Source organism: Hemicordylus capensis, chromosome 5 (assembly GCF_027244095.1).
Source record: "Hemicordylus capensis ecotype Gifberg chromosome 5, rHemCap1.1.pri, whole genome shotgun sequence".
NCBI lineage: Eukaryota > Metazoa > Chordata > Lepidosauria > Squamata > Cordylidae > Hemicordylus > Hemicordylus capensis.
Window position 1 is genome coordinate 133,907,468 of NC_069661.1, and position 20,355 is coordinate 133,927,822.

Genomic DNA, 20,355 nt, shown 5'->3' on the forward strand with positions numbered 1-20,355 from the left:
TATCAATGGCTACTAGTCAGAGGGCTGTGGGCCACCTCCAGCCTCAAGGGTGTGCCTCTGAGTACCAGTTGCAGGGGAGTAATGGCAGGAGAGAGGGTACGCCCTCAACTCCTGCCTGTGGCTTCCAGCGGCATCTGGTGGGCCACTGTGCGAAACAGGATGCTGGACTAGATGGGCCTTGGGCCTGATCCAGCTGGGCTGTTCTTATGTTCTAGGGCAGCCCAGCCTGGGTTAGGCTGTTTGTGTGTAGTGCTGGGATCCACACAGATCCTTGTGCTGCCCACCCACCTAACACTACTTCCTCCAGGCCTTTAGCTGAGGTGTAAGGGTGTGAGCATGCCCTTAACCATGGCGCTGGGGTTGTGTGTGCACCCAAGATTTGGGTGCCTAGAGTGCCTGACTCATGGGGGTATTCCCAATCCACCACATTGTGGGATATCCGGAGCCTGTGACATATTGTCTAGGCCTCTGGAGATCAGTGCTGTCAGAAGCAGCACAGACTGTGTGAGCATACAGCAGCATGCTGAAGAATGGAACAATGATCACCTAGGGGAAGATAAGTTCATCTCTGCCTCCCTCCCACCCTCATGCACCCACCCTCCTGCCCACCTTCCCGGTCATGTGAATAGCCCTAGCATCTTGGAAGGTGCACATGGAAACCTAGGAAGTTTAGTCCTTCCCATCAGTTTTGCCATTAAACACTGAGAGGAAGGTGCTGGGAAACACTACACTTCCCCGTGTTTTGTGTGCACCTTCAAGATGGCATTGGGACTTGACTGTTAGTCTTATAGCTGCTGCCATCACCATCACCCCGGCACTGAGAAAGGCACAGCACTGCATGGAGAGGAACAATGTCTCTCAATACTAGTTGCAGGGGAGCAACAGCAGGAAAGAGGGCATGCCCTCACCTCTTGCCTGTGGGCTTCCCAGAGGTATCTGGTGGGCCACAGTGTGAAAAAGGATGCTGGACTAGATAGGCCTAGGGCCTGGTCCAGCAGGGCATGTTCTTATGTTATGAGATGGGATGGGAAATGCCTCTCACATAAGAGATTTTTTGCCAGAGTGACCCCCACTTGAAAAATAGTGACGATCACTTATCTATGGAATTTCTCCACCGTAAAACAATGACTCCCCCACTACAAGGTCCAGGAGACAGAGAAATTAGTGAGTTAGGAATTGTGGGATTGCAGAAGTCAAGTGCAATTTTCCTGTGAGCATTCTGACAGTGGGAGATGAGTGAAGTGTGAGGGTGGTGGAGGGGAAAGAAAAAGATGCTGCAATCCTGGGAAGGATTACTCAGAAGTAAGCCCTTATAAAGAGAGACAAACTTGAGCTAATAGATCCTGCATCTTTTCACTTCTACATATATTCACACTAATTGTGTGTGTGTCACTAGCGGAGCCATACCAGGGGCAGTCCATGTCCAGCCACTGCCACAGCCCTGCTCATCCCACCCTCTATGTCTGATATCAGACACGGGGGTTAGCTGTGCGGCCCCATTTGGGAGTTAGATCCAGGCCAGCACTGCATTCGCGTCCCTGCCTTTAAGGGACTAAGAATGCAGAGCCGGACATATAACTCCTGAACGGGGCCACGGGGCCCCCCTTGGGAGCTAAACCAACACCCCCCCATCTGATGTCAGATGCGGTGTGTGTGTGTGTGACAGGACCACAAGGCACGGCCCCTGAGGGGCAGCGGCCTGGGTTCTTTGAACCCGGTCGCCCAATGCTGGCTATGTCCCTGGTGTGTGTGTGCATGTGTGTTTGTGTTTTGTAGGGATGTGCACAAAATAGATTTTGCTTTCTGTTTTGAACTCAAAACAAAATGCAAATGGCCAAAATACTCCACAGAAACAACCAGTCCGACCAGTTGTTTCGGCAGAACAAACTTGAAATGTTTCAAGTGTTTCAGCCATAGGGATCAATGGGGAAATGTGAAACACCCCATTGTTCCCCACGGGCAGCTCCTAGGGACACCAAAGTGGGTTTGAGATAGGATCCTATAGGATCCTATGGGGGTTTGGGGAAAAGTTTAAAAATAATTAAACATCACTTGCCCATATCTTTTGTGGGTTGGGTGGTAGGTAGCACCCATCATGTCCTACCACACAATCCACTTTGGTGTCCCTAGGAGCTACCTATGGGGAACAATGGAGTGTTTAAAGTTTCACCATTGTTCCCTATGTCCAGAACAAGCTGCATACGCAGAGTAAACACAAGTTTTCCATTGCAATTTGCAATGCATTTTGCAAACCTTTCTTGAAAAACACTGAAGAAGCACAGAGTAAAAGGGAATCTATCCCTCTCAATACAGAACATACATTTCAAACACAGTCCAAAAATGGGCCCAAAAATAATCACTGACACTGAATCCACTGCCAGCCACAGTGCTTGCACTGCAGTAACATTAGTGTCACGAGTTGCTCTCTCTCACACAATTATGATTCCTTACTTCCTAGAATTGCAACAGTTGCCATGGTGGCAGAAAGCATAGCCATAAGCTCAACTAGAGCAACTTCAGCCACATTTTGACTGACCTTGCAACACCTTGCAATGCAGATTGCAGAGCGGACCAGAGCAGGGAGTGAAGCACAAGTTAGTCTCAAGGCCACATATGGAGCTCATCACAGCAATCACCAAGAAATATCACACACACACACACCTCTGCCACTGTCCATTTCTCACCACAACACTGTCTCACAAACAGAAGAAACCACAACTCAAGGAAGAAAGGCACCCAAGTTCTGCCTTTGTCAACCAGAGATCCAGCAAAATCAAATAGTTACAGCAGCAATAGCCTCCAAAATGATTCTCAGAACATTGAAACCTTTCTATAGAAATGGGGTTGTTTTGTTCTGAGTTCAAAACAGGCCTTTTATTTAGAGGGTGTTCTGTTTCAAACTTGAAACACTTGAAGGCCCATTTTTAGTCAAATGTCTCACCATCGTTTCACCATTGAAACATTCTGCACATCCCTAGTGTTTTGTGCATGTATACTTGTGTTTGGACTGTGTGTGTACTATTGTGCATGTGTGACTGTGTGTGTGTGTATTTCCATGTTTGCATGTGCTGGCATGTGCATACATGTGTGCACATGTGCAAATTTGTGTGCACATGCACAGATGTGTATGCACATTTAGATGCATGTTTGCTTACTTGTGAGTGCATCTTTGAGTGAGTGCACATGCAGGTGCTGTCTGGACTGCTTGCGTGAGGTGTTCATGTATGTGCAGGTGCATATGTGTGCATATGTGCACATACAGGGATACCTCATTATCCATGAGGGTTCAATTCCTGCAGATTACCATGGGTAATGAAACCGAGGGTAATGATTCAATGACCCATTATCTACGATTTCGTTACCTGCAGTAATCTGGAATGGAATGGAACAACCATGGATAATGAGTTACTCTTGTATATGCACATATGCATACATATGCATCTGCACATACATGAACACCTGCATGTGTGCATGCAAGCATGCACACTCACACAAACATGCACTCACAAGTAAGCAACCACGCATCTAAATTTGCACAGAGTTAAACTAATAAGGTCTGCTAAAAGTCCCAGTACTCAGTATACTTTCAACTAACACATTCTTTCAACACTTCTTCCCCATATAGTATTAAACTAACATTGAACATACATTAACATGGATTGCAGCAGCCCCGCCATTTTGGGGAATAAGCTTCTACTGCTTCTTCTGCAATAAGCCAACTGGTACAAGTATTTTTAAAAACTTAATTCTCTTTTCCTTAATAGCCATAATGTTTTTAGAAAGTCAATTGCAGAGGTAGCTCTTAATCCTTTTGGACCATCCTCCACCTCAGGTGGCTATCCAAGTTGCAAATGTGAGGGGAGGGTGTTTACAGTTAGCTTTCTTTTGTTGCTGCCTGTACTGGCTGCTGTTGGACTGGATATGGAGGAACGAGCGCAGTTTAGGGTTGAACTCTCATGTGGCTTCTGCCATTACTCCTGAGGTCCTGCCAAGGTCTGTTTGTTTATTCAGATCCAACGATCATCACAAAAATGGCACATGTCCAGTAACAGAGGTTAAAAAGAACTGGGCAATCAAAGGCTACAATGGGGCCATAATTAATTAAATTAATGTTGGGTGAAATCCAGAGTTATAATTATATTAAAGCACCTCCTGGCATGGAGCAGCAACAGATTATACAAATTACATTGAATTCTACAGATTACCAAGGCACACAAAAATACCATATAGGTATTATAGTCATACAATTATAGAGTTGGGAGGGATCTTGGAGGTCTTCTAGTCCAACTGAATGATCACAGCAAAACAAACCAACAACAACAACCTGATAGAGCAGCCCTAACAGTTGGCTATCCAGCCTCTCTTTGAAAAGCCTTACCACTGACAAAAGGTAAGTTAGGGAATTCCTCTTAACATCTAGCCTAAATCTGCTTCCTTGAAATGTCAACCCGTTGCTACTACTACTACCACCACCACCAATACTACTACTTACAAATATGTATACACCACTTTTTAACAAAAGTGTTCAAAGAAGTTTACATAGAAAAATGAATAATAAATAAGATGGTTCCCTGTCCCCAAAGGGCTCAGAGTCTAAAAGGAAATATAAGGAAGACACCAACAGCAACCACTGTAGGGATGCTGTGCTGGTTTGTTTGGTTTTTTTAGCCTATTTTCCTTAAGGACCTCCGGGCTGTTCTGGGGGAGGCGGGGGGGGGGTGCAGAGCCGCCGCTGCACTTGCCCCCCACTGCTGCCACGGGGGGGGACACTCCTGACTCTCCTCCCACCCCCCCTCTATCCTTAGGGGAGCCCCCCTGCCCCTTTATGGGCAAAGGGGAATCCTCACTGGATTCCACTTTACCAGTAGACCCCCCAAACTGGTCTGAACTGGTCTGGTTCAAACCAGGGCCGGATAAAACCAAACCAGGCAGGTTCTATTCGAACAGTGGTTCAAATCCAGCCAGCTTGCACATGCCTACTCAGATGCTTCATAAGGCAGTACAGGACTGGGACAATGTGGGGCATCTTTGCTAATGTTTTGCTGGTCAATGACAGAATAAACTTATCTCACTCTCTCTCTCTTTGCTAGTGCCAAGTACCGCATCTTGATTTGGGCCTCAAAGAGAAGGCAAAGTGTGAGTGCATGGAAGATAAGTTTTAAGTGAGCACAATTTGTGACATGGCAGAACATAATTCTGAGAGAGCCAGCGTGGTGTAGTGGCTAGAGTGCTGGACTAGGACCGGGGAGACCCAAGTTCAAATCCCCATTCAGCCATGATACTTGCTGGGTGACTCTGGGCCAGTCACTATTCTCTCAGCCTAACCTACTTCACAGGGTTGTTATGAGGAGAAACTCAAGTATGCAGTACCCCGCTCTGGGCTCCTTGGAGGAAGAGCGGGATATAAATGTAATAATAATAATAATAATTACTGATCATGTGGCACGTCTATTAAGCCTTCAGCCTTAGGTTCCAATTTCCTGGCTTTGTGGCACTTGAGCCAGATTGAGATAGTCTTAACTCTCATCTTAAACCAGCAGGTTTTTTGACCATTGAATTTGCATGGTTTGTCGAAATAAAATTTATGTTTGTGTGTTCATATTTCTGTGTACCAACGCTTCTATGTGGAAGCGCTTTTGTTTCTCGGTGTGCTTGTGTTGCGCATGGATGTGTATACATTTCCATGTTTGCGTGTGCGCTTGTGTTTAATGTCCAAGTGTTTGTGTTTCTCTGTGGGTACATATTATTTGTTTGTTTGATTTTTAGACCGCCCTTACAGAATAACTGAGGGTCATTCACAAATATTATTATTATTATCATATTTATTTATTTATGTATTTATTTGCACAGTCAGACAGGTGTTATTGACTGGTTTGTTTTATCCAGACATCGAGTCCTTCCCAAGGACCTAGGATGGCTGAATTTTATTGTCAATGTTGTTGCTGTTGTTATAGATATTGTCGCAGAATATAGGCTGTTCCCAGTGAAGCTGCTTTTTGTAATTGGCTGATGGTGATTTCTGTGACCCCTGTGGTGTTGAGGTGCTCTTCGAGGTCTTTTGGAACTGCACCCAGGGCGCCAATTAACACTAGGATTATTTTGGTCTTTTTCTGCCACAGCCTTTCAATTTCAATTTGTAGATCTTTGTATTTGGTGATTTTTTCTATTTCTTTTTCTTCTATTCTGCTATCCCCTGGTATTGCTATGTCGATTATTTTCACTTGTTTTTCTTTCTTCTCAACTACAGTTATATCTGGTGTATTGTGTGGCAGATGTTTATCTGTTAGTCCCATAATATTTTGACATCTTCATTTTCTTCAACTTTTTCAATTTGATGGTCCCACCAATTTTTGGCTACAGGTAGCTTGTATTTTTTGCAGATGTTCCAGTGTATCATCCCTGCTACCTTGTCATGCCTTTGTTTGTAGTCAGCCTGTGCGATCTTCTTACAACAGCTGATCAGGTGGTCCACTGTTTCATCTGCTTCTTGACAAAGGCGGCACTTGCTGTTTGTGGTGGATTTTTCAACTTTTGCTCTTATTGCATTTGTTCTTAGTGCCTGTTCTTGTGCAGCCAGTATTAAACCCTCTGTTTCTTTCTTCAAGTTGCCATTCTTAAGCCATTGCCAGGTCTTGGTGATGTCTGATTTTCCACTTATATTGTGCAAATATTGACCATGCAGTGGCTTATTTGTCCATTTTTCTGCTCGGTTCTTGACTTGTTCTTTCTTGTAGGCCTGCTTTATTTCATTGGTGTTGAATAGTTTCTCATTATTGACCATTTTAAGTGCATCTTCTTCACTGTCCTTCAAGGCCTCTTTTCTCCTCCTCTGATGTTTGATGGACTTGCAGCATTCCTCTTCCACCAGAGCTGCGAGGGAGGTATAGCCTATCTACATCACTGCGGTGGTGCAGAGCATGATTGATGGTCATGATTTTCCTGGTCCTACGATCTAGCGTCTCTAGCTCTGCCTGGGTCCAGTCTATTATTCCTGCAGTGTATCTGATAACAGGTATAGCCCAGGTGTTTATGGCTTGTATGGTGTTCCCGCCATTGAGTTTGGACTTGAGGATTTTTCTAACTCTCCTGATGTATTCACTTCCCATTTTTCTTTTAACTTCAGTGTGTGCGATGTTATCAGCCTGGAGAATGCCCAAGTATTTGTAATGCTCTTTCTCTTCCAGGTTCTTGATGTTGCTTCCATTGGGTAGTTGTATTCCTTCTGTTTTTGTTATTTTTCCTCTTTTCATTATTAATGCAGCACACTTGTCTAGTCCAAACTCCATTGCTATATCGCTACTGAATATATGGACAGTGTTTTAGCAGTGATTCAGTTTCTGACTGGGACTTTCCATACAACTTCAGATCGTCCATGTACAGCAGATGGTTGATTTTACTTGATGTTTTAGATGTTTGGTATCCAAGAACTGTTTTTTTTAGTATTTGTGAAAGTGGGGTCATGGCGATTACAAATAACAGAGGGGATAGTGAGTCCCCTTGGAAAATGCCTCTTCTAATGCTAACCTGTCCAAGTGTCTCGCCATTGATTATTAACTGTGTACTCCACATGCTGATTGCTTTTTAAATAAATATCTGAATGTTTTTGCTGACACCAGTTGTTTCTAAACATTTTAGTATCCATGTGTGAGGCTATTATTATTTCTTGTTTACACAGTCAGACAGGTGTTATCGACTGCTTTGTTTTATCCAGACATCGAGTCCTTCCCAAGGACCTGGGATGGCTGAATTTTATTGTCAGTTGTTATAGATATTGTTGCAGAATATAGGCTGTTCCCAGTAAAGGTGCCTTTTGTAATTGGCTGATGGTGATTTCTGTGGCCCCTATAGTGTTGAGGTGCTCCTCAAGGTCTTTTGGAACTCAGTTACTCTCCCCCTGCTAAATAAAGAGAATCACCACGGTAAAAGGTGCCTCTTTGCCCAGTTCGGAGGGGTAACTGCTGTCATAAAACAATTAAAATCAATCAGTGATCCGGAATGAAAATTTTAAAATACAATAAAGCATCTAAAAAACAAAACAATTCAAAACTGTATAAAAACCCGATACATTAAAAACCCTTTAAAATAATTTAAAAACATAGGAACATAGGAAGCTGCCATATACTGAGTCAGACTATAGGTCCATCTTGCTCAGTATTGTCTACACAGACTGGCAGCAGCTTCTCCAAGGTTATATAGGCAGGAATCTCTTTCAACCCTATCTTGGAGATGCCAGGGAAGGAACTTGGAGCCTATATGCTCTTCCCAGAGCGGCTCCATCCTCTAAGTGGAATATCTTACAGCTTCACTTCTAGTCTCCCTTTCGTATGCAACCAGTGTGGATCCTGCTTAGCTTAAGGGGACAAGTCATGCTTGCTACCACAAGACCAGCTCTCTTCCCATGCCCCCTGGATGCATGGAAACCCTGGATGCATGGAAACCCTTGAAGGCCAGGCCGAACAGATAGGTCTTTAGGGCTCTCCTAAATGCCAATAAAGAATTCAACACATATGCTTGTGTTATGTGCATGTGCCTATGTGTTTGTGTGTGGGTGTGATTGTATTCTTGTGTTAATGTTTTTGTACCTCCGTGAGTATGTGTTTATGCATTCATTTTTGTTGTATGCATGTGTTTATAACTGTGCACATGTTTATATGTCTCTGTGTTTGTGCTGTTTGAGAGTGTGTGTGTTTCTGTGGTGTGTATACCATGTGTCTGCATGGCTGTGTGTGGTGTGTGTATCACATGCATTATATCTGCATGTGTTGTATGTTTGCTTTGCATACATGTGTCTGCCTGTTTGCATGTTATGTGTCTCTGTGTGGAGTCCCTTGCCTATGTTTGTGTGTTTGTGTGTGTGTTGCATCTGTTTGCATTTGTGTGTTCTATCTGTGTAGTTTATGTTGCATCTTGAATGCATGTTTTTTTTAATGTGGCATGCATGTCTTTCTGCATTTATGTGTGTTTGCGTATTTGTGTTCTGTGTGTGCCTGTGCTTCATGCATGTATTTGTGTGTTTGTAGTGTGCATTTGTGCATGTTGTGTGTTTGTGTTGCATGTATTTGTGTGTTTCTGTTGCACATGTTAATGTGTTTTGCATACATTTTGTTTGTGCGTTTGAGTCTTTATGTAGAGGCTGTTCTCACATGCAGCCTAACCCAGCCTAAGTTAGACTGCGTGTGAGAACCGCTGGGATTGGGGCAGCGCCACCTAGCCCAATTCCTAGTTGGGCTTACCTGGGCTTCCTGCTCATGTATCTCTTCGAGCTATGACACAGAGATGGGCACCTAGAGTGCCTGTCCCCTGGGGGAATCCCTTTGGCACACAGTGCATTGTGGGATACCTGGAAGCCAGGACGCATCATCCCTTTTCTCCGAGAACGGATTGTGTGGGAGCATGGACCGTGCCCCCAGCAACATTTGCCAGGGGAGGGATGAATGAAATGAAGCCTTCACTCCATCCCCCGGCCTGCCCAGTCATGTGAACGACCTTGTTGTGTGTATGTGTTTGTGTGTGTTGCATACATGTGTTGGTGTTTGTGGGTTTGCTTTGCATGCATTTGTGTTTTTCTCTGTGTGTATGTGTGCTGAGTGCATGTTTCTCTTGTGTGCATGTTGGTGTGTTGCATTTGTGCATTATGCATTTGTGCATGGTAATGTGTGTTGCACGTTTGTGTCTCTGCGTGTGTTGTGCATTTGTGTGTTGCATAGTTGTGCATTTGTTGTGTCTGTTTGTTGTAAACATTTGTGTGTTTCTGAGTTGCATGGGCTTGTGTTGCATACATGTATTTCTGTTTCTGTGTTGCGTGTGTGTTTGTGTTCTGTGCATATGCATGTTTGTGTTGAGTGCACATTATTGCATTTCTATGCTCTCTGTGTGTGTGTGTACACATGTTTGTTTTGCTGACCTACATGAATATTTGTGTTTATATGACTGTTTCTATATTTGTGTTGCGTGTTTGCATGTTTGTGTTGCATGCGAGTTTGTGTATTTGTGTTGTGTTTGTATTGCGTTTGTGTTGTCTGTTATTTGTGTCGTGTTATGTATGCATCTGTGCTTGTTTTGTGTATTTATCATGTATTTATCTGTTTGTATTACATATGTGCATTTGTGTTGCATGCAAATTTGTGTGTTGCATGTTCATTGGTTATGGATGTGTTGTTTGTTTTTGCATTTGTGTTGCATGTGAGTGTTTGTGCATTTATATACAAATTCTGTCTTGTGGTTGTGTTTTTTGTTTTTCATGTGTGTACGTTTCTCACTGTGCACAATGTACATGCAAATATTTGTGTTGCATGCATGCTTGTGCATTTGTGCTGCTAGTGTGCGTTGCTTGTGTTTGTAAATTTGTGTTGTTTGTGCTGTGTGTGTGCTGAGTTTGTGCTGCAGGCATTTGTGTGTTTGTTTTGTCTTCATGTATTTGTGTTTTTGTGTTGTCTGTGTTATGTGTTTGTGGCATGCGTGTTTCTTGCATATTTGTCTACAAACAGACAATTTGTATTGTGTGTGTTATGCATTTATGCATTTGTGTTACAAGCATGTGTTTGTGCATTTTTGTGAGTTTATAAACATTTGTGTTGTGTGTGAGTAATTATGGTGAGTTGTGTGCACGTGTTTGTGCATATGTTGTGCATGTTGCTCATTTGTGTTGTGCATGTGTGTGAGTGTTGTATGCATTAGTTGCATGCTTTTGTGTTTGCACTGCATTTTTGTGAATTTGTTGGTGTTGTGTGTAATTTTGTGTTGCATGTTTGTGTTCTGCACATGTGCACATTTCTATTGTCTGTGTATGTGTTTTTGCTTCTTTGTGTGGCATATTTGTTTTGCATGTAATTATATTTCTATGCTCTCTGTGTGTACCTGTATTCATTTTGCTGTTGCATGTGAGTGTTTCTAGTGCATATGGTATGGTACGTGTGATTTTGTCTTGCATACATGTGCATTTCTGTGTGTTGTGTGCATTTTTGCCTTTCTATGTGGCTGTGTGCAAGCGTGTGCGTATGTGTTTGTGTGCATGTGTGTGTTTTACATGCATCTCCTGTGCATGCTTTTGTGTGCTGTATGTGTTTGTGCATTTGTGTTGCATGTGTTTGTAGTGTGTGTGTACCTGCATGTGCATGTGTTTGTGCTGTGCATGTTTATATTTTGTGTGCACATGGACATCTGTGTGTTGCGTGCATTTGTGTTTCCCTGTGTGCATGTTTGTCATGCCTCTGTGTGTGCGGTGAGTGCATGTATTGCTTGTATTGCACTTCTTTATTTCTGTATGCGTTGTGTGGTTGCGTTTCTGTTTGCATGTGTTAGTGAACTCATTTATTTACGGTCAACAACCAAATAAACACTAAAGCAAAGAGCAATACAGTACAATACAATAACTCTGGTTTCTCTTCAGATCGTATAAATCTTTCTCATGTGTTGGTATTTCTCTCTATACACACATTTTCAATATCATTCCATGCACCTCCCAAACCATTAGTACTTCTCCCACAGAGTGCTCTGACTTCCCACCTGGCTTCTCTAACCTGTACATGGCCTCCCTTCCCTAAGAGTTCACATTCCATAACTAATCAGGCATTTCAGCTGCAATCAGTCAGTCAATCAATCAATCAAATAGAATCCAATGGCTGGCTCCACCTGCCAGTGTAAGAATACTGGCAAATTTGTCAGCATCTTTGCTTCAGTGTCAGACTGGCCACACTCTGTATAACTTCGCCAGGACTTGCTAGCCATAGGCTTTAACGGGGGCAGGAGAACATTTGAACTGCGGCTTGAAACTTCACCTCTTCACCTCTTCACTAAGAGGCACTCTTCCTAGACAAGCCTGACAGAATACATCAATCAATCAGTTTCACCTGTTGGCCCCCATAGAGACCAGCTCTGGCCTGTGAGGATCGTTGGGCAGCCTCTCCCCACCTCCCTTCCCAGGAGTACTGGAAGACCAATGTGCCCTGAGAGGAAGGCAAGAAAGGAGGCACCCAGGCCAGGGAGCTGCTCTTGTCCTCAGCTCCTGAAAAGACTAAAAGCCTGGGACAACGTTGTATTAACATTCTGTAATTTGCTTCTTTTAATATTGTAAACCACTTTGAGTGCCTTTATCAAGGCAGAAAGGCAGTATAAAAATGTAGTAAATAAACAAACAAACAAATAAATCTGGATGAAATTTAGACAAAAGGAAGTCAATTTCTTACTTTTCAGCACTTTTAAATTTGCTGTAGTTGCAGCAATTTTTATCAGAACTCCTTGAAATTAAGCACATTTGTAGACCTAATCAAGTATATCAGGCATGCCAAGTTTCCAGTTATTAGCTCAACAGTAGTCATATTTATAAGCAATGGAATGTCAAGGCTTACAATGGCAGCATCTTCCCTCCCTCCCTCCCTCCCTCCCTTTCTTTTTGCTGCTTACCTTAACTAAAGGGGACCCTTTAATAAATGGGCCCCTAATGAATATTGAGCAACTGAAGTGAGTTTCCTAGCTTGTGCAAAGGTGTATTGGTATAAATGCTTCATAAACATATTTAGAAAAAAAATAATAAAGGGAGGGGGATAGCACACATGCGGGGGGGAGGGACCAGAACTAAAGCTGGAACACCCCAAGAAAACAATCCAGAGATGTTATGGCTACTTGAGTGACTGAAATGGGTTTGCTGGCTTGTGCAAAGATGTGTTAGTGCAAATACTCTGTAACAATATTTAAAAAATAATAATAAAGGGGATAACAAGGCATACGTGCAGGGGGGAAACTCAAAGATAAAGCAGGAGCACCCCAAGGAAACAACCCCATGATCTGTGGGCATCATGCATGTGCACACAAAGTGTTACTGGGGGTGGGAATGAAGGAGTGATGTGTGGGCAATGGGAGGTAAAATGAGTAGGGGATCCAAGAGAGGATGGATAGTGATGGGTGGGGGAAGGGGGAGGGGGAGGGAAGGCAGGTAGAGGAAACACATGGTTTTTCTGCATGAAAGCCCCCTGTGTGGACAGAACAAAGGAGGAGAAGTGTGGAAAGAGAGGCAGTCTGTGTGGACAGCCTGTAAAGTCCACAGCCTGTAGTGACTCTGGTTTGCATTTATAACTACAAATATCCTCCTTTCGAAAACCTCACAAACACAAAGTCAGGAAAAGGTTCAGCCTAGCAAAGGTTCCTCCCTCTTCCATTCAGAATGAGGACCAAAAAAGCCCTTGCATTGGCAGCAGCCTAAGATAGGCGAGAAAAATACTTCCTGGAGGACAGAACCTGTATTTCTGCAGAGTCCTTTACACCTGATATGTGAACCTGAATTTCTGCCTAGTCATTTCCTATAGTGCATAGAGTTTTGGGGAAGAACAGTGCCTTTCAGAAATGCACCAGACAGAAATTCATCAGGTGTGTCTATAAGATATGGTTGTGGCTTATTTTGGGGCTATAAGTGTTGAATTTCTGGCTGGACATAGCAATATAGGTGACATTTTGGGGAAGTACTGTCTGTGCTTTGTGTAGAGGCAGAAATTCATCAGGTATACTCTAGTGAGTGGAGGGAGCCCAATGTCCAGGTGAAAGACCAAGGCAAAATGTTCGTTCATAAAGCCTCATTTCTAAAGAAACAATATATGAGTTTGTATGAAGTCTTTATTATTATTTCTTGTTTACACAGTCAGACAGGTGTTATTGACTGGTTTCTTTTATCCAGACATCGAGTCCTTCCCAAGGACTTGGGAAGGCTGAATTTTATCATCAATACTGTTGGTTATTATAGATATCGTCACAAAATATAAGCTGTTCCCAGTAAAGCTGCTTTTTGTAATTGGCTGATGGTGATTTCTGTGGCCCCTATGGTGTTGAGGTGCTCTTCAAGGTCTTTTGGAACTGCACCCAGGGCGCCAATTACCACTGGGATTATTTTGGTCTTTTTCTGCCACAGCCTTTCCATTTCCATTTGTAGATCTTTGTATTTGGTGATTTTTTCTATTTCTTTTTCTTCTATTCTGCTATCCCCTGGTATTGCTATGTCGATTATTTTCACTTGTTTTTCTTTCTTCTCAACTACAGTTATATCTGGTGTATTGTGTGGCAGATGTTTGTGTTTGTAGTCGGAAGTCCCATAATATTTTGACATCTTCATTTTCTTCAACTTTTTCAATTTGATGGTCCCACCAATTTTTGGCTACAGGTAGCTTGTATTTTTTGCAGATGTTCTTTTCTTAAGATGTTCTCTTCTTCTTCTTCTTCTTCTTCTTACTATTATTATTATTATTATTATTATTAATTCAATTTCTATATCACCATTCCAAAAATGGCTCAGGTCAGTTTACAGTATATATGATATAGAATTATTCAACATGGGCAGTTTACAGTATATATGATGCAGAATTATTAACATGCTTTTTAGAGCACAAGTGAAAATTGAAAGCATCTTAACTCTCACCTTAAACCACAGGTTTTTGGATTACTGAATTACTCTACAGTTGAGGACTGGCAGATGAATGTGCGAACTCCTGCTCCACTAAAAAACATTGCTTTTGAGGTGATGCAGGATGACACAAAGTTTTTCTCAGTGGTCTTACATCTGTAATGGGCCCACTCATACATGCAGGCCACTGGGCCTTGCAGCAGCAGTCATCAAGTAATATGTGTAGTAGCCTTATTGTCTATAATCTTTTCATTTAGATTTTCACTAAAATGAAAGTGCGTTTGGTAGTGGGGATCTGGGTCTGAGAGGCAGCAAGAAGCTTTGCTTGGCTCCAGTGGCCCGAAGCTCCTGTTTGCGCTGCAAGAGAGCAGAAACGTCTCAACAGCACTTTCCCGACGGGCCCACCAGCAGCTTACTGACATCATCATCATCATCATACAAGGGACTGTCTGTGTCCACTGAGAATCTTCTAAATAAATCAGTGGGCAGCTGGTTGGCTAGAGGAACGTTCTTCTTTTGGCTTTAGCGCTCTCCTTTCTTAACACTTTCTAAGTTTTCAGGCCGTCACTGCTGGACAGTTCTGTGCTTCTCTCCATCACTCGCCGTTCTCAATCTTGCTCAGCTGTTGACTTCAGAGCGCGCATGCTCCAGTCGAAGAGCCTTTCCCTTCTCTTTCTTCACCCCCCCTTCCTCCCCTCCCCTTGTTCCATCCGGGCAACTCCGTATTAGCATTGACAGCCGTGGCACAACTTTTCCCGAGGCAAAGTGAAATCAAGGCGCGCACTCTGAGAAAATATAGTCCCTCTCGTTTTTAAGTCTTCTTGGTAACCATTAGAGGGGTGACCGAGCTGCACGAGGCGTTTTATCGGGTGCTGGGCGGAGCAGGGGACTGCCTAGAGGTCCATGGGGATTGTTGGCTAGGGGGCCGAGCGGGGAGCGTCCCCGCTAGTTTGGCGGAAAGTGAGTGATTTGTCTGTGTCCCTAGCAAAGAGGCAAAGAACTTGCTTTGCAGCCTGAGTAGTTGTTTCTTTGGATTTGTTGTTATAGCTTTTTCGAAAGAATCTTTGTGTGTGTGTGTGTTGTTTTGTTAGGGTTTTCTGTTGTTGCAAAGGAACCCACACACACACACACCAAACTTCACTGGGATCCGAAGTGGGAGAAAAGTGTCTAGCAAGTTGAAAGAATGGAGCTACACAGCTTGCAAGAGGCGTTAAAAGTGGAAATCCAATGTCATCAGGTAAAAAAAAAAAAGGCCGAAAGAGAAATACTCTTACATCCCTTGCGTTAACACGAGAAAGCTCCTCTGAAAGAATCCAACACTGCATGCTTACCAAAGAGCTTTGGGTTCTTGTCGCAGGGTCTATTGATCCGGGCGGGGGCGGGGGTGGAGGAGAGCGAGCGAGCGAGCCAAAAGGCGGGGTGGGGGTGGGGGTAGCAAGAGTCGCCGGCCGCGCGGGGGGGTGGGTGGGTTGGTGGGTTCCTCTAGGAGCCTCCGTCCCTCATCTTTTCTAGACTCTTGCTTACAGCACGGACCACTTTACAAAAGTAGTTTTACAGATTGTTTGGCTGAGTTTTGACGTGTAGGTCGATGTTGTCGAGATCCGGAGTTAACGTTGCGGTTGATGCTCTGTGTGTGCGTGTGCGCGTGTTGAAGAGATTAGGACGAGACTTGAATATTTATGAGCTTTGCTTGAAACTGACTCGCTGTGTTTACTTGCCTCTTTGTTCCATACCCCCCTCCCTCCCCCCCTTCAATACACACACACACACACACACACACCTCACGTTTTAAAAAACCCATTACATGTGAAATACTTTCCAATTCCTTCTATTTCGGGGTGATTTTTTTTAAAAAAAGAAACTAGTTGCACAGATGAAGCAGGAGCCACAGGTAAATGCAGATCTGTTGTGTGTGTGTGTGTTTAAACCCCATCCTCGTCAGTATTTTAGCCCTCCTGTAATAAGTACAGTTCTACTGGGACAGCAGGATGAGAAACTTTATCAGTAAGAGATCTCATCTTAAACACTGGGGTGAGCTTTGTTACTTAAAAAGGGTTATTTTATATAAATATTTTCTCTCTCTCCTTATTGTGCATGCTTTTCATTGGTTTCTTTTTTTTTGTCTCTGAACCATTCCAAGACGCAAGTTTGCTCTTAAATGGCTTTAGTTTACACTGGTCTTTAATCTGCATTTTATTGCAATTTTTACAGAACGGTGATCTTAAGAAACAAATCCATGAGAGGCAATCGAGAATAGCAGCTCTTAATGAAAAGCAAGTAAGAATGAATCGATTCAGTTATGTGTCTGTGAATTAGATTTTTTCTTTCTTTTCTTTTTTTGCGATGCACTTTCTAAACATTCTAAAGATTCCGCAGTAGCTGAAACATACCGATATCAGGGATTAAAACATTAATCTTTACTAAAGATAACCCGAAGTGAGAAAGGGCTTTTAAGGCCAGATATACAGTTCTCTTTTGCCTTGCATGGAAATGTGTTTATATTAATAATCATAATCACAAAAAAAGATAAGCAGTAGTGTTTTGTTTTGTTTAAAAAAGCTAACCGAGGCGTCCATTTTGAGTTGGTCGACATGTTTTAGGAATATGGGAGATTCTTTGGTCTTGTATGCTAGTTTGTTTTCACTTCTTTGCAACGTGGAACAGCAAAGAGTTGGTAATAAGGGCACTGAACCCACATTTTTAAGCCCTGATGTCGGTTTTTGATCGATACACGATTTCGTTTTCATATAGATATATATTTCTCCCCCTCCCCCATCCACACACTTGGGTGTTCTCTTTCTTTGGTTTGATTTGACATGCTAGCATTTGGAGTTGAGTTCATGTAGGCACTTTTACGCACACGCACACACACACACACACCCCTCCTGCGGCATTACCTTACCTAATAAAGAAAATCTGAGGAGGAAAAAGTGAGGCAGTAAAAAAAACAGATCCGTTTTCTTCCTCTCCTTTCCCAAACTTCCCTTTTATTTGTGGGAGCTGTGCCAGCACGTCCCTTCTTTTGCAGTGAGTGACCCTAGTGTGCATGGGATGCAATTACTGCTTCCACCTCCACCCCACACCACCTTAGCTACCCCCACTCCCTTTCCGAGCGGAAAGAAAGTTGTCTTGCATTGTTGCATTTGTGTTGTTAGGATCAGCTGATTGGCGTTGGTTTGGATTTGTTCGGTTTCAGCACCATGAACAGATGCCATGGGACGCTCGCTCAGTGGCTCCTCCTGCATTTCTGGGGCTTTAAAGGAACAGGCGCGCGGACGCTCACATGCACACGCATAGAGCCCAAAGCCTCCCCTTTCCTCTACTCTCCACCCCTTTTCCACTTTCACTACTTCTAATGCACAAATCGCGCAGCACCTGCTTAGGCAGCTAGTCTCTCATCTGCCGGATTGTTTCGTCTCCCCACACTCCATAGAAGCGAACTTTCATGACTATACTCCCTCCCCTTTGCTTGCTCATGCATCTTTCCAAAAGCCCCTTCGGCGGAGAGATCGAGCTCTTTCCCCCCGCCCCCTCCTTTCTTCCTTTCCGCTTAAATCGATCTCGATTCCTTCGGAATGCAGGAGTCCTTTCAGCACCAAAACTTGGAACAGCGCCTTTGATCATACTCCCCCCCCCCCAACCTACCCCGCCCACCCCCGCAAACCATAAAATAACAGCGATACTTTAAACCTGTCGAGGCGCCTTCAAGAAATGTAGCGTTCGCCTTGCAGGCCGGACGCGGGGCGGGTGGGGGGAGGAGAGAGGAGGGACAGCAAGAGGAAAAGGAGTAATTGTTTATTCCGATGTAGTTGTGGTTAAAGTTAAAAAAGTAAGCCGTGCATATTTTCGTCCTGGCCATTGAATGCGTGTCTGAGACTACAGTGATTATATATCTATATGTATTCTACTACTATCTCTGCCTCCCCATCCCGATTGATTGCAGCCCAGAATTTATCAGCGCTCTCAGTTTGGTAGTGGAAGCTTCCATTTTGTGAGAAAGGGGTGTTGGTTCCTTCCTAACATGGAGAAAAGTCTGCAGAGTTTGAAGATGGGGGATGGGGCCCTATTGATGCTGAACATTACCATTTTGATTGCTTTGATGCCATTTTTGAGGGGGGGAGGGGGCAAAATACCCTACTCAGCAGAGCACAAAGATGTTTAATCACTGTATAAAATCAAATCAGATCATTTCTTTTCTTTGGGGTGAAGAAAGCATAAAAGGAGAGCTAAGAGTGTTTAGCCCTTTTTCTTGCAAAGCAAAAGAGCATGTTATATTGATTTGAGTAGAGAATTTTTAAAAAATGAGATAGCAACCTCATGTTGCCTGCAACACATTTTTATTTTCCTCTCTATTTTGTTATCCTGCATATAGTTTACACACACACACACACACACACACACACACACACACACACAGAGTATATTTGACTGTTCCTCTGTGTGTTATAGCAACTATTTCAAGGCTATTAAAAATTGTCTTATCATAGAAAATGAGAAGCTATTTATTATGTGCCATGCTGGGATTTAGAAAAGGCAAAGAGATAACCTGTGAAAATAGAGTTTGAACATTGTGATGCAGCCACCGGGAGCAGAATGTTGCTTCCAATCTTAAGCAACACTTTTTGAACAAAACCAGAAATCAGTGGTTTATAAGAAAATCCTGAGTTAGAAATTATAAAATGAACAAACTGGTCCCTGGGTTCAGTGGTTACTTTTATTGGAAAGAGTGTGTTGTACCACATTTCATCTGTTTTCTGCAATTGGAACTTTACAGTGGTAAAAGGCTAAATGTTGATGTAGTGTCTTTGTGTATTGTACATCTCTGGAGATCAGAAAAGAAACTCTCATCATGCACACATGCACATGCACACACGATGAATTTTTAAAAACTCAGCCTAAATAGATAACACAAAGTTTCTGAAGTAAGATTTTGATCCAGTTAACATACTCTCTTCAAGCAAAGGATAAAAAGCAACCCACCCACCCCAAACTCTCCACAGAGTGGGAAAGGATATCTGAATATTACTTTACTAGTCAGAATCAGCATCACCCTTTCAGCAGAATTGAGATTTTCTGGGAAACAGTTAAATAAATCCCTAGGAAGACAGAGATTAGAAATATTGGTTTTAGGTCCATGTTTTAACATTTTCATCAATACTTTTCAGATACCTCAGCTGTTGCTGCTTCCCCCCCCCCCCGATTCCACTAATGTGAACTATCCAGAAAAGTTTCAGCAACTTTAATAGCATTTTTAGAGTCAGTGAGATTATAGACTACACTACACAACCAAGAAAGTATTTGTGTGTGTTTTAATTGAAAGATAAAATAAAATATATGTGTGACCATACTAGCCATGCATCTTGACCACAATCCAGAACAGCATTGTTCTTCTGTTCACCACAATCCGGCACACCATTGAAATGAATGGGTTTAAGCTCACATAACTGGGCTCTATGTTGTCATTTGCAACTGAATTGTAAATTAATGTCTCCTGCTTTGGGGGAGCTTAAATCTTGCAATTTCTCATGTAAGGATCAAAAATATGCTCTTTCCCCCCAAATGTATATTAAATCAATACTTAATTATGTGTTTTACTTGACTTTCTGAGAAAATATTCATATAACTTCTCTCTTCCCAGGATTGCTTTGAATTGTAATTCTATTTGAAAATGGTTACTTCTTCTTTAACAAAATATGATGTGTGAAGACTCCATTCATTTTACACCTTCAATTCACATCACTGACATACAGATAAAAATGCTGTAGCAACAAATATGTACAGTATAAGTAAATAAAGGACCTTCCTGAGAAACAGAGGTATCTTTAACAGCACACCTGCAGAGCCATATTTTTGTCTCCACTTACTAGGTTAGTGAAAGTTTCAGAAAGCTGCAAACAGGGTTAAGGGATCAACTCTTGCTGCAGCGTTCTGAAACGTCCTACATAACTGCACAGTTGAATTCTAACCAA

At 42.8% G+C, this 20,355-nt stretch overlaps 1 protein-coding gene across 4 annotated transcripts in view; it reads left to right on the plus strand.

The window, feature by feature from the left end:
- The first annotated feature begins 15,235 nt into the window (after positions 1–15,235).
- Positions 15,236–20,355, plus strand: part of PHF21B (PHD finger protein 21B) — a 201,616-nt gene continuing 196,496 nt past the window's right edge. For 2 of the 4 annotated variants that reach the window (XM_053255331.1, XM_053255332.1), the window contains exons 1-2: positions 15,236–15,623; positions 16,598–16,663. In XM_053255331.1, coding sequence (XP_053111306.1) covers positions 15,570–15,623; positions 16,598–16,663 — 120 coding nt within the window. In that variant the 5' untranslated portion in view covers positions 15,236–15,569. Of the gene's footprint in view, positions 15,624–15,920; positions 16,278–16,597; positions 16,664–20,355 lie in introns of those variants that run through there. The other 2 variants (XM_053255333.1, XM_053255334.1) reach the window with 2 other exon arrangements.